The sequence below is a fragment of the Pipistrellus kuhlii genome, unplaced genomic scaffold (assembly GCF_014108245.1).
Source record: "Pipistrellus kuhlii isolate mPipKuh1 unplaced genomic scaffold, mPipKuh1.p scaffold_m20_p_22, whole genome shotgun sequence".
Taxonomy (NCBI): Eukaryota; Metazoa; Chordata; class Mammalia; order Chiroptera; family Vespertilionidae; genus Pipistrellus; species Pipistrellus kuhlii.
This window is the reverse complement of record NW_023425521.1, coordinates 1144641-1170557: the sequence shown is the minus strand read 5'-3', so window position 1 is coordinate 1170557 and position 25917 is coordinate 1144641. Positions and strand designations below refer to the sequence as shown.

Below are 25917 nucleotides of genomic sequence, written 5' to 3'. Positions count from 1 at the left end.
TTGAACAAGGAAGGGGCAGAGGTGGAAACGCGCGGGTATATGTGAGAGATTTAGGGGCAAATTTGGCAGAACTTGATGACGATCGGAGAGAGTAAGGATGAAGAGCTGACTAGGATGGATTCTCCAAAACACAGACCAATGGGAATATAGACAGGCTTAAAGGAGATTAGAGCATTTGTTTTACTTCACTTTTGAAATATATATATATAATTGATTTCAGAGAGGAAGGGAGAGAGAGGTAGAAACATCAATGATGAGAGAGATCATTGATCAGCTGCCTCCTGCACGTCCCACAATGAGATTAAGCCCACAACCCAGGCATGTACCCTTAACTGGAATCAAACCTGGGTCCCTTCAGTCCGCAGGCTGGCACTCTATCCACTGATCCGAACCAGCCAGGGCAAGGAATTCTTACATTTCAAGGCCAGTAACGGAAGATAAGCCACAAAGGAGGAGAAGTGGCCAAAGATCAGAAGAAAACATGTAAGTGAAGAGAACCAATAAAGAATTGTTCAAAGTCTCCAATGGGGTAGAATTAAAAAAAGGAATTTTAAAAAGCCCTTTGGAGCTAGCATCATGAAAGCCATCGGTGGCTTTAGCCAGAGCCATTTCAGGGAAGGGACCCCTGTGGGGATGAGATGAGGAGTGAGTGGGCGGTGAGGAAGAAGGCAGGGAGTCCCAGCAAGTCTTTGAAGTGTGGCTGTGAAGGGAGGGGCCAAGTTGGGGCAGTACCTGGAGGAGGGAAATGAGGGAAGTGTTTTCGTTTTTTTCCTGTAGAATGAAAGTGATGCCCAGGTGCACAGCATCTGGGGTCCAGGAACCTGGCTCTGACCTCCCGCTACATTCATGATCCTGGCCAAAGCACTTACTTGCCTGTGGAAGCCTTAGTTTTCTCATCTGCAAAGTGGGCTTTACAGAGTTCTGGGAAACTCACCGAAACCAGTTTGGCTCAGTGGCAGAGCCTCGATCTGCAGACTGAAAGGTCCCAGGTTCGATTCCAGTCAAGGGCATGTACATTGGTTGCAGGCACATCCCCAATACGGGGTGTGCAAGAGGCAGCTGGGCGATGTTTCTCTCTCATTGACGTTTCTAGCTCTCTATCTCTCTCCCTTCCTCCTCTCTGTAAAATAGCAATAAAATATATTTTAAAAAAAACACACAGAGTTCTGGGAAACTCATGAGAAAGTGCATGTCAAGCGCTCAGCACAGGGTCTGCCATGGAACAAGGGCCCGGGAAGGTGAACGGACGGGAATGTTGTTATTGCTACTTCGTTCTCCTCGGCCCTCACCTGAGCCCTGTGTGATCTCCTGAGTCCATTTCCTTTTAGGATTTCTTGGAATGGAATCTAAACATTGGAGGAGACACTGAGCGGGCCCCCTGGGGCGGGTGGGAATCCTGGAGCCGGTGACCTGTGGAGGAGGCATCCGGGGAGCCGTGAGGGGGAGGCCACAGAAGCCTCCGGAAAGTGCCGGCCTGCGCCCAATCTCTCCGTCCCCCGGAACAGCTCTTTCATCCTTCTTTTCTGACCATCGCTGTCATCTTAGCGTCTCCGAAGGCTCCGAGTGCTTGACCCCGGGCACGCAGAGGGAGGTGAGGGGCAGGGCAGCAGCCCGCAGCTGGCAGGCGGGAACGTGGGGCCTGGGATGCTGGCGGAAGTCACCTGGGCCCAGGAGCCCTGTTCCTCTGGCTGTTGCTGCCTCCAAGGGGCCAGGAAAGATGGGTGGCGCCTCCCTGCTCCAGCAAGCACCTCTTTTCTTCTTCAGCTTCTTTTCCCTTCCTTCCCCTTCCGCTTCTGATCTTCCCTCCTGCTGGAGCACGGAAGCTTCCGTGTGCTCCTCTCCTGTTTTCCTAGACATTTCCCTCCCCACCTCCAGTCCTGCTCACTAGAGGGACTGACATCTTGAGCCTGATCCTGCTGCATTTAAAAAAAAAAAAAAAAAAAAAGCCCTCGGTGCTGATCTCCGCTGAGATGTGGCAGATGGCAGAGCCTGGCTGGCAGGCCCCACCCCTCCCGGGCCCGGTAGCTGCCAAGACTCAGAAATGGGGCCTCGTCTACTTTTCCTCTCTCCCATGTCCCTCTCCCACCCCGGCCTCTCCGCACCAGCACCTTCCCACCCATGGCAGCCGCTCCGGCCTGTGTGTGTCCCCCTGGCCCCGTCCTCGGGGAAGGCACCTGCGAATGAGCTGGATTCAGAGCCCACCCACGGGGCCAGGCTCCGGCCAGGCCCTCTGCGCACCCCGAGCTCTCAGGAAGAAGTGGGTCACGCACGGCCAGGGCCTCGCTCTCGGGCACAGTCCAAGCGGGTGCTTTTCACACTCCCCAATCCCCGGGGTGCCCGCGCGGCCTGCAGGCGGAGGAGACACTGTCCTATCGGCAGAGGTGGCCGGGAGGCGGGGCAGGGGACAGATGAGGTGTGTGGGCCGGGGCGATGGGCCAGGGCTGGCTGCTCTGGGCGTTGGACTCTGTGATCCCACACGGAGACCCTGGCTGCCTGCGCTCTCTGATCGTCCGTGATGTTCCCGGGAGGGTTCCCGGGGGCGCTGTGCACACGCACCCCAGGGTGCCAGGGGGCTCCCAGGGAGCAGAGGGGAGTCTGGGCCCAGCAGCAGTGGGAATGCAACCAAGGGCCCAGCCCCTTAGCCAGAATGAAGGGAAACAAAGTAAGTGCCTTTCTGTAGGTGCCGTCTCTGTCGGCTGGACAGACTCCAACCCTCCCCGTGGGGTTTCCCGGCTCATTCTTCCTGCGGCAAGGACGGACGGAGTGCCCGGGCCAGGACGGAGTGCCCGGGGCCAGACGGAGAGCCTGGGACAGGTCCCTGCTGCCCGGCCCAGGCACGGCAGGAGCCGGGTGGGGTGGGGGGCACTGCCCAACGCAGTTCCAGATGCTCACGCGGCCCCACTCACCACGGCCCTCTGGCAGGCAAGATGGTCCTTCTTTACAGACAGGGAGACTGAGGCACAAAGGTGTCAGTCCCTGGCCCGAGGCCAACCTGGCTCCGGAACCCGGGTTCTCAGCCGCTGAGCTCACAGCCCACCCTGAATAGAGAGAAGCCAGCCTCTCCCCTCCCAGGAGGCCCGGCGTGCTGAGCCCGGAAGTGGGGGGGAGGGGGCCCTGATGGCATTGGCCCCACATGACGTGATGCCACGTTCGCAGGCCAGTTTGCTCCTCAGTCACGGGGAGCAGGTGCAGGGAACACCGCCATCCAAGACCTGGGGCGAGGTGATTAGTCGAGATCCCATAACAACAAAGACTCCAGCCAGCGCCCTCACAGGCATCCCAGCTGGGTGTGGTCTTGCTTCGACCCCAGGGCAGGGGGCCCAGGCTGCTTGGGGCTGAGCAGGGCCCTCATCCCCCGGTGGGGCCACCCCGCCAGCCGTTAGCACGACGTGGGGCCAGGTCTGACAGGAAGAGCAGCTGCGGGTGAGCCAGGCCCCCCCCACACTGTGCCCCAGGAGCTCACCGGGGTTTCTTCTGGCCCGAGGACTGGCATGTGGGGGTGCAAACGGTGCAGCAGCCTGTCCCCCTGCGGTCCCCTCGTCTCCCAAGGTGACAAGGCCTATTGGGGGGTCAGGACGCCCGGCCCAGGTAGCTCACCAGCTGCAACTCAGAGGAAGGGCCTCCTGCCCCTGGGGAGCCCCCAGGCCCCCTGGACTGGGGCGCGTGGCCCCTGCCCTCACGAGCCTCCCACCTGAGGGGCAGACAGCTCTTGTGTCAGCTTCCAATTAGCCGAGGGGGCGGGGGGACCCCTCCACATCTCCCACTGTCCCCGAGTTGGCAGGTACATGGCGCTCCAGACACAACCTGAGTCAGAGACGGCAGCAGGCTCTCTGGAGGGGCCGTGGGTGTTAGGGGACCACGGAGGAAGCAAGAGGGGTGCAGGGCTGCAGCCCGACGCTGGCAGAGAGGATGGGGTGGGAAGCGGGGAGCAAACGGCTGGGGACTGGGGGAGGGGGCGTGTTCAAACACGGAGGCTTCGGCTCCTGGGAACCTTTGGGCTGGGGTGACGGGGCCTCGGGCCTCCTCCTCTGCCCCCGTTTCTCCTTCCTCTGGGGCGTCCTCCTGGCCTCCGGCCACTGAGGTCACTCAGCCCAGCAGAGCGTGTCATTTTGGGCAGCGGCTCACATGGGGACCAGAACCCCTTCCCCGGGCCCCTGGCGCCGGAGGCAGCTGGACCTCAGAGGCTTCGGTAAACAATCGCTGAATGAAGAGCATCAGAGAGCAGAAGGGGATTAGCGTGTGACGTCCACAGGCCCAGAGAGCCCAGCCCAAGCGGCTGGCTTTCAGAAGCCGCCCCTGCTCAGCCCTGGCGACCTCTGAGCCGGCCTGGCTCCTTCCTGACAGACCCTCCCTTCTGTCACTTCCTTCTGCCCTGTGGGGAGCCTGTCGAAGCCCAGCACAAAGAGGGGTGTCCTTCCACTTCTGTTGTGGGCAGGACAGTCCCGATTTTTAACAATTTGTCCCGAGTCCCGCGGCGTTTTAACAAAGTCCCAGGACGCGGGACAAATTGTTAAAAATCACTCGGAACTTTTTTTTTAAAACACATTTTTATTGATTTTTCATAGAGAGGAATAGAGAGGGATAGAGAGAAACATGGATGAGAGAGAATCATCCATCAGCTGCCTCTTGCACACCCCCCACCGGGGATGTGCCCGCAACTAATGTACGTGCCCTTGACCGGAATCGAACCCTGGACCTTTCAGTCCACAGGCCAACGCTCTATCCACTGAGCCAAACCAGTTTCGGCTCAATCGGGACTTTTTTAAAACGCCTCAGGATGCAGGACAAATTGTCAAAAATCGGGATGTCTGGTCACCTTATCTTAACTCCCAGGAAACGACGTGGCCCCTCAAAAGCATCATTCCCACTGGTCCCTACTCTCCGGCGGGTGCCACCTGGAGGATGGTCCCCGGGTGCAGGGGCCTGGCTCTCCTTTGCTGGGAGCAGAGATCCCTGTTTCCGACAATTCGGGCGGCACCAGAACCAGGCCTGCAGCCACGCAGGGTCCTCCTGGGCCGGGGTCTCGGGAGAGCTCGGATCCGTGCTTAACCAGCTGTGTGGGCTCCGTGCAAACACAAAGCCAACGCTGGCAGCTTCTCGCTCAAGAGCCCAGAGGCTGGCCCTCTGCTCCCCAAGGCCCGGTCCGCCCCGCTCCCCGCTTGGCTGTGGACCAAGCCCAGGGCACCGGCCGTGCTGGCTGGTGCGGGCACCTGTGCCCACCGACCCCGGGTCCCCCCACCGACGAGAGGGCGGCCGGCGCTCCGCCCTGCCAACCACCCCCGCCCGCCCCAGGCCCCTTCCGCATCGGACTTCCAAGGCTGTGTTGTCGCAGGTAATTAAAGGGTTTTAATTAAATTAGGATCCCATCTGGCTGGGATCAGTCAGGCCCTTAACGAGGATTGTGTGTCAGCAACATCAGAATGTGGATGGGGAGGCAGACGTGTGGGGGCTGGAGGTGGTTCCGCATCCCAGAATGGAGGCCGAGTGCCCTGATGGCGGGGAGAGGGCTGAGACACGCGCTTCCCCCTGTTTGTTCTTGTCCGTGAGTCTGCAAACCTCTGAGATGTGAGCATGGACGATCTCAGTTCCACAAGTGAGGAAACGGGGGTCCACAGGAGTGGGGTGCTCAGACACACACATCCAATCAGGTGGAGCGGGACTTCCGTGCTAGATGGAGATAAGATGGAAGCTTGGTAGAAGGAGTAAGACGGAAATTTGCGTTTTCTATAGCGGAAGAGGCTGGAGGTGGGCAGCAGAGGGCTGGCACCATGTTTCTATCCCTCCACGTTTTCAGGGAACAAGGCGTGGCCAGTCATTCCCAGGCTCCGGTTTCTGTCCTCGTGGCCCAAGACGGCAGCCGGAGCTCCAGCCCTCACACACGTGTTCCAGGCCGAGGGAGGGAAGATGGAGCAGAGAAGAAGGTGGAAGTTGCCAAATAACTTGGCGATGTTTCTGCTCATAGCTTAGTCCCATGGCTGCATCTTGGTGCAAGGGAGGCAAAGAGACGTGTTTATTTCAGGCAGCACGTGCCCAGCTAAAACGGAGGCTCTCGTTACCATGGAGAAAGGGGGAATGGAGATGAGGAAACAGTGAGCGGTCTCTGCCACACGGAGCAGAACCAGGCCTGCCACCTCCGGCCCAAGCCCTCTCCCCGCCCCGCCCGGAGCAAGGCTGCAGTGACCCTCCACTCACCTCCCCAGGCAAAGAGGAGGAAGCAGCCTTTGTGAAGCGGCTCATGGAATCTTCCCGGCAATGCTGCGAGGGAGGTCGGAGCTAGCTTTTCACAGGGGGACAGGGGTCTGGGAGGTCCTATCCTTTGTCCAAGTCCCCCTACCCCGCCCCCACCCCCCGATATAAACTCCAGACCCAGGGCGGGACCCCGATAGGTCTTCCCACAGCACTCAGGCTGCCAGCTCCCGGGAACTGCCAGCTTGTCCCCTGGGGCCATCCGGCAGGGTGGCCCCGAGACCCTGAGCTGGGAGACTCGGCCAGGCTCCCTCCGCTTGGATCGCTATGAGGTCAGCCTTTGACCCCGGCAGGCCAGCAGGAAGCAGCGTCCCCCACTGCTGAGCGCCCGGTCTCCTCTGGCATCTGGGCCTCTGCGGGGAGCGGCGACAGCGCTTGGACAGGTACAAGGCTCAGACTAACGAGAGGGCACGGTCCTCTCGTAACAGAGCCACGCGCAGGACCCAGCGTGGAGGGCAAAGCCCTCCCAGCACTAGGGCAGCCAAAGGCTAGCGCTGTGAGCTTGACCTGAGTGTCCGAACCTGTGGGCCCAGGTGGCCGGGTGAGGCGGGCGGCGGGAGGTGCAGCAAGTGCTGCCAGAACAGAGCTTGCTAGAGTTCAGGTGCATGTAATGGAGGGGATTCAAAACCCGCGAGAACCTCTTGTCCACGCCCTTCCTTTGCCTCGAGGAATCTGGCTATAAAACAAAGACTCGGCCTGCAGGCTGTGGCGCTGTCTCTCCATCAGAGAGCGGCGTCCCACCTCGCCCCAGCTTTATTCTCTCGTCTGTCTTCTTTAATCCTTCCCTGCCCCGCCCCCCCCTTCAGGTTCCCCCTCCCGACGGTGCTGAGCACAGCACGTGCCTCAGTGACGGGGCGGCAGCTTCACAAGCGTGTCAAACACGCGTCCCACAGGCCACAGGCCTTGTTTATTTGGCCCGTGTTAGCCTTGGAGTTTGACCCGGGGACGCTGGCAGGTGCCGCCCCCACCTGATCTTGCCTCTGCCCCGTGGGCTGGTGGTGCCTTCCTCGCCCATCCCAGCCCCCGGTTCTCACCCCAGCACCATAGACTCGGAGTCTTAAGAAGTCTCTCTCTCCCACTCCCAGCCATGACATTGGATCTCTTTCCAACACAGAGCAACTGGTTCTGTGACCCCCACAACCCCCTGTACCTACCCTGTTTCCCCAAAAACAAGACAGCATCTTATATTAATTTTTTCTCCCAAAGTTGCGCTAGGTCTTATTTCCAGGGGATGTCTTATCTTTCCATGCGCTAGGTCTTATTTTCGGAGGGTGTCTTATTTCCGGAGAAACACGGTATCACTGGATAATCCAGGCCCCTGGTTTACCCACGACCTTTGGCTGCCTCTACCTCCCCACCCCCTTCTCGGAGCTTCCCTACCCTCACTGCCTTGAGCATCTCTGAGCAATGGGCCTCGCCAAAGGAGAGCCCAGGCAAGGTCGCCGCCATTCCTGCCAAGGAGGGGGCGGGGGGGGGGGGGAGTGGTGGTGGTGTGTGTGACTCAGTTCCCACTTGCTCATCCCAGGAAAGGAGAAAGGGGGGGAGGGAAGGGCGAGGGAGGAGGGCCTCGGGCGCCCGTCCGCCTTTGCCTGCAGCTTCTCAGGAGGAAGACGGCTTGCTGCTGGGTGACCTGATGCGGATTCCCTCCAATTAGCTTTACGGGCTGCTGGGGAGACTCACCCCGTTAGAGATCGGAATGCTGAGGCCCGCCAGCGCCGGTGCCAAGTCCGAAGGGCACAGACGCTCCCCAGGTGCCCGGCGCCCGGAAAAGAACTGGCTCACTGCAGCTCCTGCCCACAGGGACGCTCCATTCTGAGGAGGACAGCACGGCGCCCGGCCCCTGGGGCTCCCCAGTCTGATGCCCAGATACCAAGCCATGACCTCAAAGAGCCCCACCTGGTGGGCTGTCCTAGGATGGAGGAGGCGAGGACCTGGCATGTCCCTTCACCAGAAGGTCATGGGACTGAGATGATAGAACGCCCCCCCCCCCCCCCCCGTCTGAGCAGTGGAGGGCAGGGCCAGGACCAGCAGCCTGGCCACTGCAGGGCAGTGGTGGGGGAGGATAAAGGGTGGGGGCGAGGGCAGGGCCCAGAGCTGCTCCTGGGAGAGGAGCCGAGCTCCCTCCAGAGGAGCCTGCTCCCCTGTGGGTGCTTGACCTGCTTGACCTGAAGAGGGTCCCTCTCAGGGTCTGGGACACCCCCCAGGGGGACGCCTGGATGGTGCTCACGCAGGGGGCAGAGGCTGGCGCCTTCGCAGCCAGAGGCGGTGGGATGGACCCTCCCCCTGGTGAGGACCAGCGGGCTCCAGAGTGTGGTGATGGAGAGGAGCGAGGCCCAGCGGCTGGTTCCCAAAGAATTCCTTTTCTGGAGGAATTCTGTCGGCGAGACCTAGCTGAGCGCCCGGTGACGGGGAGAGGAGGACGGGCGGCGAGCGTGCATGCTGGAGAGATGGAGTTATTAACATGAACCCACCCGCTGCGCGGGCAGATGTGTGCCAGGCAGGCCGGCCCTCCAGCTGTCGGCAGCATCTGGCTCTCCACTGGAGGAAGGAGCCGGGGGCTGGGGGTCAGCGTGCCCCGGTCCTGCTGTAGGTCAGCCAGGCCCCGCGAAGGAGGGCCGGGACCACCACCTGCTGCTGCCCACTCTGTCCTCAGCACCCGCAGGGCCTTGGGCAGGGTGCTGGCTGGTGTCCGGAGGGTGGGCACCCGCAGGTGAGACAGCAGCCCTGAGTCCCCTGCAGCAGGCCTGGGCCCGGGGCCTCTCTGAACACTGAGTGCCCGTCCCCCGGGCGGGAGGGAGGCAGGGGCGTGGGGCAGTGGGGTGTCACGTGCCCTTTCGGGGTCATGTCATATGAGGCGGCTTCTAAGGCCCAGTCCAGGCTCTGCTTGCACTACGAGGGCACTGGCCCCTGCTGGGCAGGGAGACGGGCTGAGGTGGCCAGGCCATCTGCCCCTCATGCCAGGACTTTCCTAACCGGGGCTGCACGGCCAAAGGGACCCAAGAGAGCAGAGCTAGGATGACCAGAGAGGACACTGCCATCTTGGTAGCGAGGGCCCAGCCTTCCCCCTCACCGAGCCCCGAGGGCCCAGCCACCTCCCAGATGGGGTGCCCGGCAGCCATCGTCCCGGGGTCTCCTGTGGACGGCGGCAGGGGCATGGCTGCTTCCAGGTCCCCATGTGCCCTGATCCACCCTGGCCTGTTCCTTCACCAGCAGGCCCTGGGGCTGAGAACCCAGCCCCCGGTTCTCTGAAAGGCCCCTTCCCCGGAGCAGCAGGGGGAGGCACAGCTGGGAGAGGGCTCAGAGGCGTCGCCGAGTCCCGGAGCCGAGCCGGGAAGGACCCCCGAGGTCCTCCGGGCGGTCCTCCGAGGGCAGCCCCTGTGCCAGGAGCCGGGGCGTCTCCCTGGCCACAGTCAGGAGGGCCCGTTCTCGCGCCCCACCCAAACCCCCGTGGGACTGAAGCCCAGAAATCTGTTTAACCAGCCGCCTGGGTGGTTCAAGGCCCCTCCGATTCCGAGAACCTCTGGGCTGGGCCCGCGTCTCATTTTAGAGAAAAGAAACGAGTGCGTGGACTTGCCCGAGGCCACAGAGCCAAGAACTGCCGGCTCTGGCTCCCCACGGGGCCAGCCAGAGGGCCACCGAGCAGGTGACAGGGAGCACCTGCGATGGCCCATCCGCCCCCCAGTTCCCCGCCCCCCCCTGGCCCCCCAGCTGCGTTTGCAGATGCCACCCCATCAGCTCCGGCCGCTGACCAGCCCTGCAGCGCTGGCTCCAGCGAAGGGCCCGCCACCCTCTGAGGAGCGCGCTGGCGCCGAGTCCCCTCCCTGACCAGGATGCAGTGCCGGGAAAGCTTTATTCCTGCTCCACGAACACGACTCTGCACACGGAAGCTGACAATCAGGCGGTTTCACAAGGACCCCCCCCCCCCGCCCCCCACAGACAGACACCACGGAACACGCCCGGCACCCCCTCCGCCGTCCGGCTCCCCAGCCCCACAGCCCAGGGGGAGGCAGCAGCCCATCGAGCTCGGGTGCCGGCCAGACTATGGGAGGCTGGTTCCCGGACAGGGTGCTCCCGAGGAGCCACAGGGGGTGGGCGGAGAGGGGCTCCCGCCATCGGCCTCGGAGCTGGGAGGGCCACGCTCGCCCTCCGTCTCAGCTGGAGGAAGGACAACCGGTGGGCACGAGGAGGGTGGAGAGCGAGGGCGGGAGAGGGGTGTGGGAAAGGGGAGGCCTGGCTGGAGGCAGAGGATCTGTTTGCCACCACGTCCAAGACTCCAAAGCCACCGCTCCAGCCTCCAGCCGAGCTCGGTCCGCTGTCCGGGACGAGGGGCTCGGGGCTGCCCCCGGAGAGGGCCTGGGGCACTCCTCTCGCCCCCGCGCCCGGGGACTGGCTCCCAGGAGGCCCCCCATCACCCCCTCCTGGCGCCCACGCTGACGGAGCGCCCCTCTGCTTGTTGCTGTCCCGTCTCCGCGTGGTGGGGAGCCAGCCACGGTTTGAGGCTCATTTCCGTGACTTGATGGGGGCCTCACTGGTCTGCCGGCCCCAGGGGCCTCCTGGGCACAGCACCCGCCTGTCGCTCAGCGGGGACCCCCGTGCAGTTGCGCGGGGACCCTCTCCGCCCCCAGGGCTCCGGGGTCCTAGGGGCTCTCCCTCCACAGCCTCAGGTTAGAGGCCAGCACGCGGGGACCCCTCCCGGAACACGTGGGCCTCGGCCCCAGGCCCCCCTGGCCCCTCCTCCTCTCCACCCACTTCCTGCCCGAGGCCCCGCCCCTGCCCTGCCCTGCCCTGCCCTGCCCAGCGTCCAGCGGGCAGGCCTGTCCTTCCAGCGCCGGCCGGCTGTGCGGCCCCCGGAGTCAGCCGGAGGGGTAGTAGGGGGTGTCGCTGTGGTGGTTGTAGTCGGGGCACACCTTCTGCACCAGCCGGTAGTCCGTGCTGTAGAAGGCGATGTAGACGCAGACCACCTTGAAGGGCTGCGCGCAGCTCCAGGTGGCCGAGCTCTGGGCGTGGTCGCGGGAGCAGGTCTTGGCGGGGTCGTGGGTGCAGAGCGAGGTCCGGCGGCCGCGCTCCACCTTCTCCCACTCCACGCGGCAGTTGAAGCTCTTGGAGGCCTTGGCCTCGATGTAGATCTGCTGCTCCTGGTGGAACTCCACGGCCTTGCCGGGCGGCACGAGGCTGATGGAGATGTTGCCCTGGCCGGTGGCGTTGTGCCGGAAGTGGACGCTGAAGGTCCCGTTGCCGTGGTCCACGATCTTGCCCGTGACCAGCAGGTTCAGGGCGACCGTCTTGATGTTGGAGTAGAAGTCGCCCCAGCCGAAGATCTTCTTCACCTTGGCGGAAGGAGGGGGGCTGTGCTTTGGGTGGCTGGGGGGCTGCCCGAGGAACCCCCAGGCCTCCCCGGGGGGAGCCAGCAGCCCGAGGAGCGTCGAGTTGGTCATGGGGCGGGACCTCGGGGAGAGGTGGCCCCGCTTCCGAGGCACGCGGGGCCGGGGCTGGCTCTCGGGCTCATCGTGCTCGGGGTCCTCCGCACCCGGGGGGCCGTCGTCCTGGCCGCAGATGACCTGTGGGAGGAGGCGTGATGGGTGTGAGGACGCGATCCCCGGAGGACCCACCAGGTCTAGCCCTTTGCTCCCCACGGCCAGCATCACCTCTCTCCCTGCCTCTCCCACTGACTGGGTGCTGAGGGGCCCTGCACTGCCCACTGATGCCGGGGGCTGGGTGTATACGCTGACCGGTGTCACGTCCCACCTCCTCCCCGCCTCCTCCTCTCCCCACCTGCTTGCCTCTGTCCATTCTGTAAAGCCTAAAAGGATGGAGGGGGATTCTCTCCAGTGGACCACGGCTCCAGAGATGCAGGGTCCCTAACCCTAGGCGTGCCCTGTCTGAGTGGGGGGGGGAGGACCTCACACAGACCTGCTGGTGAGGGCACCAGCACACCCCTGTGCCCCCAGAGCCCCGGGCAGAGGAGAGGGAGTGAAATCCCCGGCTGATGGCGGAGGCACCGGCTCTGCCCTCAGAAAGCCCCCGCTCAGACAGCGGAGCTCCCCTCCTGTGCTGGGAGAGCCCCCGCTGGACCTGCCTCCTGGGACTCCCTGGTCTGCGGGAAGAGGGACACCATCCTCTCCTGGGGCAGCCTCTACCCTCGGAGGCAGGGGGAACCCGCAGACAGTGGAGTGAGAAAACGGAGCCAGGGACACTCTCAGTCTAAATCAGCAGGCCTGGGGGAGACCTGGAGTGACTCTCACCCCGAGGATGGCCACGGGCGTGGAAAGCCGAACTGCCCCTGGGGCCGCTGGGGACGGCAGGCCCGGGCCTGGCCTGCACTGTGAGGTCGGCATTACTATTCCCATTCCACAGATGAGGACAGCAGCGCTCAAAGGTTACATCGCCAGGAGGCTGTCTCAGGGCCAGCCTCTCACTTCACTACACTCCCAGTCCTTTACCAGGGGTTTGACCCAAGCCCTATCCCCACCCCGAATCTCCTGTAAAACCGCCAAGGCTCCGCGGGACCAGCTCTGGCAGCCGGAGACACCAGGCAGCAGGCAGCGTCCTGGAGGAGCTGGGGGGGAGGGGGGAGGCAGCAGGGCGGCCTGACCGAGCTGCTCTGCTCGGGACAGCTCTGGAGGGCATCCAGGAGCCCGGGTTTCCTGAGGGCAGCCGCCTGGCGCGTCTGCTCAGCTTCGGACCAGAGCGCTCACCCCGTGTCTGTGACCAGCACCAGGGGCGCCGCTCACAGCTGGGGGGACCTGGGTTTGCTGGCGTCCCTGGGGATGAGGATGGGGATGCTGAGGGCTCAGGTCTGGGGGGCTCCAGAGGGGTTTGGGGGTCTTCATGGCCCTCGTCTGGCTCTGGTCCTGCCGGTGGATGTGTGCAGGGACCCTGCCCGCCAGGCCCCAGGGGTGGGTGGGGCAGCAGAAGGGGAGGCTCGGGCGGGCGTTTGGACCAAAGGCTGCAGATCTGTGTGCGCTTGGCCCAGGGGTCTCAGGGGAACGGGTGGAGGGTGGGGAGGAGGGCCGCAGGTGGAATGGGAGCGGGCAGGGTGCCTCCACACCGCGCGTGGCCAGGGGGCTGCTGCTCTGAGCAAAGGGGCAGGCAGCTCCAGATGTGGGGCTGAGGCTTCTCCACGGCAGGAAGGGGGTGGGGCGCGGGCGGCGGGCGCTGGGTCGGAGGGAGTTAAGCCCCACGCTGGGGCCTGGGGTGGGGTTCCCGGGGGTGGGGGGGTGGGAGGCAGCACGGGGAGCAGCTCTGGGCGCCGGCTCCGCTGCCGCGAGCGCCGGGGCGGGAGCGCCTGCCCAGGTCCTGTGGGGCTCGGGCTGCGCGCAGCCGGAGGAGAGGAAAACAACAGGCGGGGAGGGCGGCGCGGGAGCGGCGGGAGCCAGGGACGCGGGGCCAAGCCCGCCTGGACCGGCTCCGGGCGCTGGGGGACCCGCAGCCCGAGCCCCTCTGGGTCCCCGAGACCAGGAGCGAGCCCGAGCCCCCTGGACCCGGCGGGTCCCCAGCTCCCAACTCACCCCCGCTCCCCCTCCGAGCCGCCCGGGCTCCGGGAAGGGGTCGGGTCACCCCGGGCGACCCGGCGGCCGGCCTTTGCGCCGCTGCAGGTCGCAGCTCCCGCCACCCGCGGCCGATGGGTGGGCCGGCCGGGCCTCGGCTCCCCGCCCCTATTAACCCGTTCCGCACCTCCTCCGGCCTCGGACCCGCCCTCTCCCCCGGCCTCCGGGCGCTCCCTGCATCCCGGGGATGCGGGGGGCAGGGAGAAAGTTTCCGGGCTCCGAAGCTTCCCGCGCTCTGCCCCCCACCGTCCCCCGAGCCCCAGCCGCCGGCCGCCCCCCGCCGGCCGCTCACCAGGTAGAGGCTGCCCTGCACGAGGAACACGAAGCAGCAGCGCGTCAGTTGCATCCTCCTCCGTGGCTCCCGCGCCCCTGTCTCTGCTCTTCTCCGCTCGGGGTCCCGGCCCGGCCTCACCCCTGCCCGCGCTCTTCAGGCGGCGCGCCGTCCCATGCTCCGCGGCCGGCGGCCCGCGGCCCTGGCTCCCGCCCGTCGCCCGGGACCGACCCCGCCCCCTTCGGTCCAGCTGTGCCGCCGCCGCCGCCCCCTTTCCCCGGCCCCGCCGAGCGCCGCGCGGCCCCCCCCGCAGGTCCCAGCCGTGCGCCCCGAGGGGTCCCAGGCGCGCGTGGCTCTGCCGCTCCGGATCCGCGCGCCGCGGCCCCGGGGTGCCGGCGGCGCCGCTCTCTCCGCCCAGATGTGCTGCTGGGGGCCCGCGCGCGCGCCCGTCCCCAGTGCCAATCCCCCGGCCCAGACGGCCCCTCCCGCCCCGTCGCGGCGCGCCCCCTGGCGGACGCCCCTGGGCGCGCCGAGCCCCGCCGCCGCCGCTCCCGGCGCTGCGGCCGCCAGACTGGAGCGCTCCCGGCGCCCCGGCGGCTCCCGCTGCCTCGTCCCTCCTCCAGGCGGCGGCGGCTGCGGCTGCGGCGGCAGGTACCGAGCTCCCCCCGCCCCCCCCCGCCCCCCGCCTCGTACCTCCGGCGTTAACTCCTGCCCTGCCGGCCGGGCCCGCAGCCTGGGACTCAGGACAGAGGGGGCAGGACTCGGAGGAGGAGAGATTCTTGGTGACCCAGGAGAGGGACCCTACCTTCTCCATCCCTTAGGCACCTGCTGCTCTACCCTCAACCCCAGAAGACCTGGAATTTGGAAAGATCATTTTCCCCAAACCCATAACAATAACAACAAACAACTTCCTTATCGCCATCTCTCCCCACAGTCCAAAGTTCACTGTCTGTCTGCAAGACTTGCTGCGGTGCTGAGGGAAGTTCTTCTGGGCGTCTAGCCTGTCCTCCTTTTGCTATGTCAGTTCCTTTCCTCTTCCACTTTACACAGTTATTTGGTATAACTGTTCTCTCCTCCCTTCCCCCCCCCCCAACACATTCTCATTCTCGCGCGCTCGCGCTCTCTCTCTCTCTCTCTCTCTCTCTCTCTCTCTCTCTCTCTCTCTCTCTCTCTCTCCTTTGACTAAAGCCCTGTGCGGGAATGGCCGCTAGGGGTTAAGCTGGGTTCTGGGGCTGGGGGCAGGGGGAAGCCTCCTGAGAAGCTGGGTAGAGAAGTGGGTAAGGACCCCAATGGCTGTTCCTCTATTCTTCACTGTGTCTACCTGTGACCCAGGCAGTCATTAGGCTGGGGCGTGGGCCTCCTATGCCAGCGGGGCCCCTGCTTATCTCTAGTTTCTGTGAACTTCCAGGGCAAGGAGGAAGAACAGGACCCCGATATGAGATTCCCAAAGGTGGGATCCCCCCCTCCCACACACACACACACACACACACACACACAAATCTTCACATCTCCTCCTGGAACTTAGGGCCCCTTTAATCCTTAGGAAAAGCAGAGGCCAGGTCCTGGCACCCTGTGAAGGCTGTGAGGGTGAGGAAGTACCCAGCATTTGGGTGGACACTCTGCTCTGTGGCCCTAGCAGGTCTCCGGCTGCAGGCCACCCCCCCCCCCCCCCCGCAGGCACCCAGCCTCCTCCCCCACCATCTGCCAGGCGGTGCGCTGAGAATGCAGATGAATCCTAACACCAGCCTGGGCCAAGGCGAGGAGGGAGACAGCTTCTGCAGAACCCAACAGCATCACAGGGCCCCTGCCTCCCCGGGCGGCCTGGGCGGCGCCAGGCAGCAGCCCTTCCCTAATGATGCCGCTGGTGGGCGTGGGAGTGTCTGGCTGAGGACCCCGAAGGCCAGGGGAGGGAGGAACAGCCAAATCCTGTGGGCCTCCGGTCCGGCTGGGAGGAAGAAGCTGCGGGCCTGAGCGTGGGCAGCTGGTTCCGGCGCTCGGCTAGGCAGAGGCAGCGCTGGGCCCGCTCCCTGCACATCTCCAGACGGCCCTGCCCCCAGGAGGGCAGTGCGGGCCAGGCAGCTCTGGATTCCGTTCCAGGCCCGGCTGTGTGACCTTGGGCAGGTGGCTCTGGTTCTCTGATGCCAGTTTCCTGATCCGTTGTTGCAAGAACGAAACGAGCTGATGTGTACAGACAAAGCTCAGGCACAGTCGTGGGAGTGCAATACAGGGAAGTTCTCGCTTTTCTGCTTCCCACACATTTGCTCCGGCTGCCTCTCCTGCCAGGCTTGCCCTCACTGCCCTCTCAGCCATCCCTGGCTCTCACCTCCTCCGAGTTTCCCCCTCCGCATTCATCCATCAGCCACTAATCAAGCCTGTCCTCCATGCCAGGCACCAGGCCAGGGGCTGGGATACAGAGATGAATGGGCACCATCCCTGCTGTCAAGGATCTCACTGGCTAGTGCTGAACTGAGACATGGAAATCAATGATTATCACTCAGCGTGGTGAGTGGCATCGCAGCTCTCTGTACCAGGCATTACGGATGCACCGATGATGGTAGAGACGGGAACAGGGTGAGTCAGGGGGGGCTTCCTGGAGGAGGTGATGCCACAGTGGTGAGGAGGAACAAGCCAGGCGAGGGCTATTCCTGGCAGGGGGCGCTGACTGGTCAGAGGTCCGGAGGCCAGAAGTGGAAGCCATCTGCTGTTACTGGCACACAGAGGGGAGAAGAGGAAGCTGATGGAGGGTCTTATGTGTCAGGTCAAGGGGTTAGGACTTTTATGAGGATTTTTTGAAGGATTTTAATAAGGGGCCAGGTGAGTATAGTCAGATTTGCATTTGGAAAACTTGAGAATTCACAGGGAAGAGGCGAGACTAGAGGGGGGAGTCAGTTAGGAGATAAATGCAATGGTCTGGGACCCAGACTCTGGGGTGTGAGAGAGGGGGAGCCGAAAGCATCTTTAGGAGGTAAAATAATCGGGATCTGGTTGTTGCTGAGATGAAGGAGGAAGGGAGAAAGAGAGTCAGGTATGATACTCTGTGGAGAGCGGCTACAGCGTTTGGACAGGTTCAAGCCTGGGACTAATGAGAGGCAAAGCCACATGCAGGTCCCCGCGCAATTACAGCCAAAGGCTACGGCTGTGAGCTTGATCTTCTGGTCCGAACCTGTAGCCCCACGTGGCTGAGTGAGATGGGCTGTGGGCCAAGTATGTCCCATGGTTAGGAGTGGGAGAGCTGCCCATGTCACTCCTTCTAACAAGTGCCCAGGTAGATGCTACATCACAAACCTGTAGCCCAACATGGCTGCGGGAGGTGCAGCAAGTAAACAAAGCTTGATCAGGTGCATGTAACTGAGTAGATCCGAAACCCGCGAGAACGTTGTAAACATCTTGACCACGCCCTTACTTTGCCTCGTGGAATCAGGCTATAAAAGAAAGACTCTGCTTGTGGGCCATGACGCCGTCTCTCTGATCATTGGCAGGGTTCTTCCTAGCTCCAGCTTTATTCTCTTGTCTGTCTTTAATCCTTCACCCCCTCCCCCTCAGGTTCACCCACGGCCGTGCTGGCGCGGCACAATACCCAAGTTTCTAGCTTGGGCAACAGGCAGGATGCCTACTGCGATGGGCACCCAGGGGAGGGAAGGAAGATGGGTTCTGGGGAGAGAGGGTGGCAGGGTCAGCTTTGGGCCTGTCAAGTCTGGGTGCTGCTGGCCATTCCAGGGCAGGAGGAAGTCTAGCCATGGGTGCTGAGGATGGGGATATACAGGGTACACAAGAGGGGCAAGCAGCTTGGATGGACACTGACACTTAAGGGGTGGGCTGAGGAGGAACAGCTCCCACAGGCCCAGGGCGGGAACAGGCAGCCACAGGGAGGAGGCAGGTGCGCTGACGGGGTCTCCTACTTGAGGGCACCAAGCAGAGCGGGAGTCTCTGCACACAGATTCCAGGGCCCATCCCAGGGAGTCAGTCGGCCCATGGGAGCCCAGAGCCACGGATTTTCTTAGGCCGGGTCTCATCCCCGCTGATGGCGATGGAGGTGGCCTCGGAGCTTCCTACTTTGATAAACTCTGGTGTGTGTGTGTGTGCGGGTGGGGGGCAGAGGGGAAGGGAGGGCGCTGAGGGGGGATGGGCGCGGGCATGGGAAAAAGGAAATGAGAAGCAGCTCAAAAGAGTGTAAACCGGTTTGGCTCGGTGGATAGAGCGTCAGCCTATGGACTGAAAGGTCCCAGGTTCGATTCCGGTCAAGGGCATGTACCCTGGTTGCAGGCACATCCCCAGTAGGGGGTGTGCAGGAAGCAGCTGATCAGTGTTTCTAACTCTCTCTCCCTTTCCCTTCCTCTCTGTTAAAAAAAAAAAAAAATCAATAAAAAAAAACAAAACAAGAAACAAACCAAAAAACACAAATTGCAAAAGAGCATAGTGGCCTGCACAGGTAGAGACAGAGCAGAAAACCGAGTTTGGCTGGGATTCCTCCGGCAACTGCATCCCGCCTCAGTCCCCACGGCTCTCCGGGGTGGGAACACAGCGGTGCTGGAGGTGACCCCGGCAGGCCTGCCTCTCAGGCTCCCTCTGCGTGTCCCCCGACCCCCCACGCCCTGCGGACAGGCGCCCACGGAGCAGGGCTCGGTGCCCTCGGCCCACCCCCGCCTCCCCCGAGCCCGTGTGCCCTGGCTGTGGGCTGGCCGAGCATCTGTTTGCTTAGCACGTCAGTGCCTTCACCTGCATCAGTCTCACCCCTGGAAGACTCCTGCTTCCCCGCCCCCCCCCCCCTGCCTCTCCCTCTCTGTCTCTCTCTGGTGGTGACGGTGCTGGAAAGAAAACAGCGCAGTAGGGGCCTAATCAGTGCTTATTGGATGAATGGAAGAGAGGGTTCCCGGTGGTTTGAAAGGCAGAGAGTGGATGCCCTTGAGCCAGCTGGAGCGGAGCGGTCCAGGGGGAGAGGTGGCAGTAGGTCATTATCATTAATAATCTCTCATGTTTACCTGCCAATCTGCGGTTTTAAAGGGCTACCGCGGAGTGCCAGGGAAAGGGGACTGCCAGCGCCCAGAGGGAGACCCTCATTTCAATGAGGGACCTAGAGAAACTATCTCGTTCTGTATGGATCAGGCCAGGTGGGAGGGGAAGGAAAGAAGCTTCCAGGCAGAGGAAGCGGCGATGAAAAGGCCAGCGATGAAAGCAAGCCGAGGTTCTGATGAGGCCGAGATGAAAGAATCATTTGTTCTACAAATAGTTATCAGGGCGTCTGCTTTCCTGTCGGTCCTGGGCTGGGTGTGGGGTACACCTGTGCTCGGAGAGGATGTAGTGCGTATTCGCATGGAGATCGCGGGCTCTGGGGGAGACAGGTTAAGCAGCCAAGCACAAGGAAACACAAGCTCGGAGGTGTGGGAAGTGGCCTGAGGGAGGACTGCACGTTCTGAGGCAGAGACACCGAGGAGGGTCCCCCGGAAGGAGTCGTGGGGGGGGGGGGGAGTCTGAGAGATGCGACTCCTGAGATCTGAGGAGGAGGAGGCCTGGCCAGCCACGGAGCTGGGGAGGGAGGAGCCCCAGGCAGAGGGAGCGGTGCCCGCTGAGCCCGGAGAGGGGAGAGACTTTGGTGCTTTGGAGGAGCTGAAAGGATTGAGTGTAGCAGCCGCGGTGGGCGTGGAGGGTGAGCCAGGGAGCCTGAGGGTGCGTGGGGAATGGACCTAGGGCTTTAGGGACCTAGTCAAGGTGTGGGGGTTTCATTCTGTGATCAAGGTGTGTTGTTTGTTTTTAAATTTCACATTTTAAACAGGGGTCAGGTTTGCACGTTAGAGCACTCACTGGGAAGATCCCTCTGACCATTGCATGGAGGGCGGGCGAACTGGAAGCTGGGAGGTGACGGTGGCCTGAATCAGGGCAGACACCGCTGGGATGGGAGGAGGCCATGGCCTTGAAGGATGTTTAGGGGTGGAATGGAGAGCAGTTAGACTCCAGGATACAGTCTTGCGGAATCCCAGATGACCTCCTGGCTGGGGACACAGAGCAGGCTTGCAGGGGGAGAGGCGGCAGGGGGAGTGGAGGTGGTCCAGGGGGCTCAGGTGTGTGGCTGAATAGGTGGGTGCGGAGGGGATACGGACGGGAGGTGTGTGTATGAGCCTTAGGGTCACCAGAGGTGCAAGTGTGAAGAGCCTGCAAAAGGCCCATCTTTGGAGGAGCAAGATGGGGCTGCTGGGCCAGTCATGTAGGAGTGAGGGGAGAGAAGGGGCACGGGGTGGGGGGAGGGCAAGGGAGCCAAGGAAGCTGGTGAGAGACACGTGGTCTGAAAACCAGAGGGAAGCTGCCCACTAACATCCCCAACTGTGCCCGCCTCAGGCGCAGAGAGGTCACTCTGTCGGTGCCCCTGCCTCTCACGGGCCTCCCCAACCTGGAGGGACCCGCTGCCCGGAAAGGCTACCCCCTGTGCTGTGGAGAGCGGGAAGGCCAAGGGCGTGGACGCGCTGAGTGTGAGCATCTGGCTGGGCACCCAGCACCCCAGGTCTTCTGCCTGCATTGTGCTGGTGGGAAGCGTTTTGCAGACGGTGACGCACTGAACAGGAGGACTCTGGTCATGCTCTTCCCCGCTCCATCCCAGGCCGCTTCTCCAAACGGGACCTGGCAGGGAGCGGACACCTGGCACCGCGTCACCTGGCACCGCGTCACCTGCCCGCCACCTGTCGGCTGGACCCGGGTCGCGGTGGCACCGCCAGCTCCCGCAGGGAGCGTGGGGGAGGCGCCGGGCGGGGCTTGTCGGAGTCCGCAGGGTTCCTGCGCCCCCTGGTGAGCGCTCGGGGCGCCTCCTGTGGACGCTGGATGGGAGCGAGGGAGGGGAGGCGGGACCCCCGAGCCCGCGGTCCCCGGAGCCCGCGGAGCTCCGTACAGATGCCGCACAACCGCGAACTTCGCGGTCCTGGGCTTGCCCGTGTCTTGGGCAGATGGCTTCGCCGCTCCGTGCCTCAGTTTCCTCTCGGGGATCATAGCAGGCTCCCCCTGTAAGGCTGTTAGAACAGCCTCTGGCACACAGTAGGTGCTCAGGAAACGCTGGCTGTCGTTGCATTGGGTTCGGTGACAGGTTTTCAGGTGCCCGGAGCGCGGGGCGGCGGCTCTGTGTGCAAACAGCCTCGGCAGGGAGGGGAGAGGGTTCCTGCGAACGGAGCCTCCGGCCCGTTATTTGCAAAGTGGCTCAGCCTGCCCTCTGCAGCGAGAAGTCCGCTCCCTCTGCGCTGGAGGCGCGGGACGGGGCAGAGGCGGGGCGCCCCTGACCCCCGGGTTTGCCTCGGGAAGCCCGGCCCCTTCGGCCTGAGTTCGGAGGCTCGCCCTCCGGAAGCCGGCGGGCATTGGGGCCAGAGCACCAAGTGGCAGCCTCCTCCGGGGGTGGGGGGTCAGGGCTTCCCGCCCGGAGCGTCCCCTCCCGCCTGCACGGGGGCTGCGGGCGCTTCTTTCCCTCCGGTGATGCCCCGGGGCGTCCAAACGGCCGGCGCCTTCCATTCTCGGGCCGCGGGCGACGCCTGGCGGCGGAGGCGAGCAGGAGCGCGACCCCGGCTCCACGAAGAACCTCTCCCGAGAAGCTCTTCGCAGCCGCTCCGCTAGGCCAGGCAGGGGGTGGGGGGTGGGGGTTGGGGTGGGGTGGGGGGCGGGGGAGTGGGAAGATGGGAGCAGACACTGTCAGGGGGCTCCAGGGGTGGAAGGGATTCCCAGAGGAGCCCTGACCCGGGCTTCTGCTGGGGAGATGGAGCCTGAGGTCTTCCATCCAAACCAGATCAGAGACGGGGCAGGGGGGAGTCAAGGCCCGCTGAGGAAGGGGCAGGGTTGGGGTGTAGCCAGATGACAGACCAGGGAGTTCGGGAGGAACATCTCCCTGGTTTTCTCCCTCCATTTGTGGTCATTACTGTTTCACTTGGTGCCCAGCCCTCACCCCCCAAGATTCCAATGGGGAGCGATGTAGCAATGCATGGGGAGCCAGGGTGGTCATAGCCGGCGAGGGTCCTCAGTCCTGGCAGATCCCAGGAGGAGGCACCTGCAAACACAAAGGCCCAGAGCCCAGAGGAAGACTTGGAGAGGCAGGCCTGGCTGGTTGCTCAGTGGTTAGAGCTTGGCCCACGCACAGAAGGGTCACGGGTTAGGAAGAGGAAACCCAGAAGCCATAAAAAGAGAAAAAGAGTCCTAGCTGGTTTGGCTCAGTGCAGAGGGTTGGCCTGCAAACTGAAGGGTCCCAGGTTCAATTCCCGTCAAGGGCATATGCCCTGATTTCAGGCTGGATCCCCAGTAGGGGGCATGCAGGAAACAGCTGGTCAATGATTCTCTCTCATCATTGATGTTTCTCTCTTTCTCTCTCCCTCTTCCTTCCCCTCTGAAATTAATTTTAAAATATTTTTTTAAAAGAGAAAAAAGGAAAGATTTAGTTATGGGGGGAAATATTTTTGACTGATGTACGTTTCCATAAACAAAATGAAAACACCAACAACAGACTGGGGGGGAAAAGATTTGCAACATGTATAACAAAGGGTTAATTAATATCCTTACCATGAGGCACTTTTTTAATAAACCCATAAGAAAAAGACAAAAATAAAGAATGTGCAGAAGAATAAAAAGCAGCTGGCAGGACATAGATATGAAAAGAGACAGCCTCAGCGGGAGTCAGGGAAATACAAATAAAAAGAACAATGAGATGCGTATTTTTTTAATCAATAGACTTTATTTTTTCAGAACAGTTTTAGACTTAGAGAAAAATAGAGCAGAGAGTACAGCGAGTTCCCACAGACTATTAACCACTTACAAATGGTGCTTTTGTTACCATTAAAGAGCCAATATTGACATGTCATTAACTAAAGTGCATAGTTTATTCAGACGTCCTCAGTTTTTATCCCACGTCCTTTTTCTGTTCCAGGACCCCATCATTACATGTTGTCTCTTTAGGCTCCCTTTAAAAAATATATATATATTTTATTGATTTCTTACAGAGAGGAAGAGAGAGGGATAGAGAGTTAGAAACATCGATGAGAGAAAATCATCAATCAGCTGCCTCTTGCACACCCCCTACTGGGGATGTGCCTGCAACCAAGGTACATGCCCTTGACTGGAATCGAAACCGGGACCTTTCAGTCCCCAGGCCGATGTTCTATCCACTGAGCCAAACCGGTTTTGGCTCTTTAGGCTCCTTTTGACTGTGACTTTTTCTCAGAAGTGTCTTGTTCTGGATGATTTTCCTGATCTGAGGAGTACTAGTGAGATATTTTGTAAAACGCCTCTCTCCTGGAATCTATCTGGGTGTGCCCAGGCTATGGGTTTCCGGGAAGGTGACCAGAAATGGAATTCCATTGTTATCACATCATTGCAAGGTTACACACCATCAACAGGGTTTACGATATTGAAATTGACCTTGATCACCTGGCTGAAGCAGTGTTGGCCAGGTTTCTTCACTGTAAAATCATCCCCTCTCCTCCCAGCCTGCCTCTTTCTATACCGTACTCTGAGAAGGAAGGTGTTATGGGCAGCCCGCGATTAAGCAGTAGTGGGTTATGTGCCCCCTCTTTTGGGATAAAGTACCCACATAATTTATTTGGAATTCTTTTGCAAGGGAGATGTGTCTCTTCTCCCCCCATTTATTAATGTGTTTGACCATTTACATATTTAAATCAGCGTGGGCTCATGAATATTTATTTTGTGCTTTAGATTATAACCCAATACTACTTTATTTGGGTGTTTTACCCTTCAGACTGGAAAAAATAAAAGATTAACAACTAGGGCCGAGGCAGCAGTGGTGCTGGCTACCCGGAGCATGAGCTGCTGTCCTCTGGAGTCAGAGCTGCATGTTAGCCCGGGAAACAAAAGGAAAAAGAGCAGAGGCAGAGCCATGTGTGTTGTTTGAGCTCATCTACATGAATAAAAGGGTAATAAGCTAATTAGACCGGGAAACCTCCTGGATCTCCTTCCGGACAAAGCCATGGTGGCAGGGGTGAGGCAAAGGCAGTTAGGGGCAGTTGGGGGCAAGCAGGCCAGCAGGCAGAATGGGTAGAGGTGATCAGCCAGGCAGGCAGGTGAGCAGTTAGAAGCCAGTGGTCCCAGATTGTGAGAGGGATGTCCGACAGGCCTGATCCCCCAGGATTCATGCACCAGGCCACTAGTTTTTATATAAAAAGGACTACCGGTATTTGAAATATTCTAATTCTCTGTTGCCTTCCTTCACCCACCAGAATGTAAGCTCCACGAGGGTAGCAGGCACCACAGCTGTTGCATATTTGCCCCAGAAGCTCAGGCTTAATACAGGGCTGGATGCATAGTAGGTCTCACGAATTTCTCCCTTAGAGAAATCTAGGGAAAGACAGCACTCCCTCAGCCACGTGCGGGACCTCAGAGTTGTGGGGCTGGAAGGGGAGAGAGGAGAAGATCGATTTTTTTTCTTTAGACGCCTCTAGTTTTAGCTGTACAAAGAACACGCAGTGCTATGGTTTGTAATGAAAAGGGAAATCCAATAAAGTTAATTAAAAAAAAGAAAAGAAAGAAATTAAAGTTTTCATTTCCTGAGGGGGTGGGGATGGGGGTGGGGGGAATAAGGGGAGAGAAGCAGAAGGCTTGGTGTGGGAAATTGTTTGGTGTTTTGGGCGTGCAGGTAGTCTCTGGGAGACGGGGCTGGAGAGGAAGGAGGGTGCGGTGGCAGAGGAGGGGGGTGGCGGGGAGACAGCGGGTTCTAGGATTGTGATAGGAGGGGGCTGAGTAGAAGGGGCGGGAAATATAGGCTGGACTGGGAGACCGGTTTGGAGTTGGCTGGATGCGAGTTGATTTGGGGTGTTTGGGGGAGCCTGGCTGGTGGAGTGACTGTGGAACCCCCTGACATCCCATGGCCTCGCTGCTGGCACCTAACCCATCTCCCCGCTCCTGGCTTCAGTTTTCTCAGCAATAATGAAGGGGTTGGTGCAGGAGACTTCAAGATCTTTCCAGCTTTGGGCCAGCCAGCCCTGCAGGCAGCCGCATCCCTCCCCGCACAGAGCAGCTGTGCGCAGCGGCCTCCGCCTCCGGCCAGTAGAGGGCGCTGCGGGAGCGCGCATCGGGCCAGGCTCAGCGGTTCCCTGCCGCCGGGGTCCTGGGTGCTTCGCTGCCCATGGGTCCTTCTCTCTGCAGCTCTCATCACACCTTAGTGCCCGCTTCCCTGGGTCTGGGCTGGAGCTGGAACTTGAAGAAGCTCCAGAAGTCATTCCTTCCAGGCCCCTGCCTTTAATCTCCACCAGCCGGCTCCCTCCCTGCAGCCCTCCCTGCTGGGCCCCTCCGGGGACATCTGTGAGCTGCACGCCTCTCACTGCCCTGTGTCGCCCCATCTCATCCCAGGATGTCCTCCTTCCCTGTGTCGTGCCCCTGCCCCTGCCCTCAGGCCTGGCAGGCTCTTGGGCGTGTCTTGTCCCAGGATCAGAGGAAGCTCTAGTTTGTTCCCCCTGGGGTTCTGGTCATTCGGGCCACCCTCCCTGAAGCTGTCTTGGCAGACAGGGGGACCAGGCCCCCAGCAGGACATTGAGGACTCTGCCTACCTGCTGACCAAGCCTCCAGCAGGGCCAGGGAAAGGAGGCCCCACTGATCCCGGAAGCTGGGCGGGCCCAGACTTGCTGTAGGAGGGGCAGGAATGGCTCTCTGGCCTGGCTGCTGTCCAGCTGCCGCAGGGGAAACGCTTGTGCCCCCACCTCCCTGTCCCTCCACTGCCCCCAGGGCTCCCCCGTTGGACAGAGGGCCCCATGGAGGCCGTTGGCCCAGGGTAGGCCGTGGGTGGGGGTGTGAGTGAGGCCTCGCCAGCGTGGCTGCAAGCTTCCCAGGAGGAGGGTCCCAGTGTGAGAATCGGAGGGTGTCTCTCCAGCCCGCTGCTCTGAGCTGGGT

The 25917-nt window shown here is 61.6% G+C and overlaps 1 protein-coding gene across 1 annotated transcript; it reads right to left on the bottom strand.

Annotated features, from left to right (window-relative positions):
* Nucleotides 1–10084: 10084 nt before the first annotated feature.
* Nucleotides 10085–14530, bottom strand: NXPH3 (neurexophilin 3). The gene is made up of 2 exons (XM_036451379.2): nucleotides 14086–14530; nucleotides 10085–11804 (listed from the first exon to the last, which is right to left on the bottom strand). Exons 1-2 carry the CDS (start codon nucleotides 14137–14139, stop codon nucleotides 11100–11102), a joined length of 759 nt encoding a protein of 252 aa, XP_036307272.1. The 5' UTR covers nucleotides 14140–14530; the 3' UTR covers nucleotides 10085–11099.
* Between the last annotated feature and the right edge of the window lie 11387 nt (nucleotides 14531–25917).

Coding starts and splice junctions, on each gene's coding strand:
- NXPH3 (XM_036451379.2), bottom strand. CDS start 14,139: ATGCAACTGACGCGCTGCTGCTTCGTGTTCCTCGTGCAGGGCAGCCTC. Junction 11,805..14,085: donor TGCAGGGCAGCCTCTACCTG/GTGAGCGGCCGG, acceptor CTCCTCCCACAG/GTCATCTGCGGCCAGGACGA.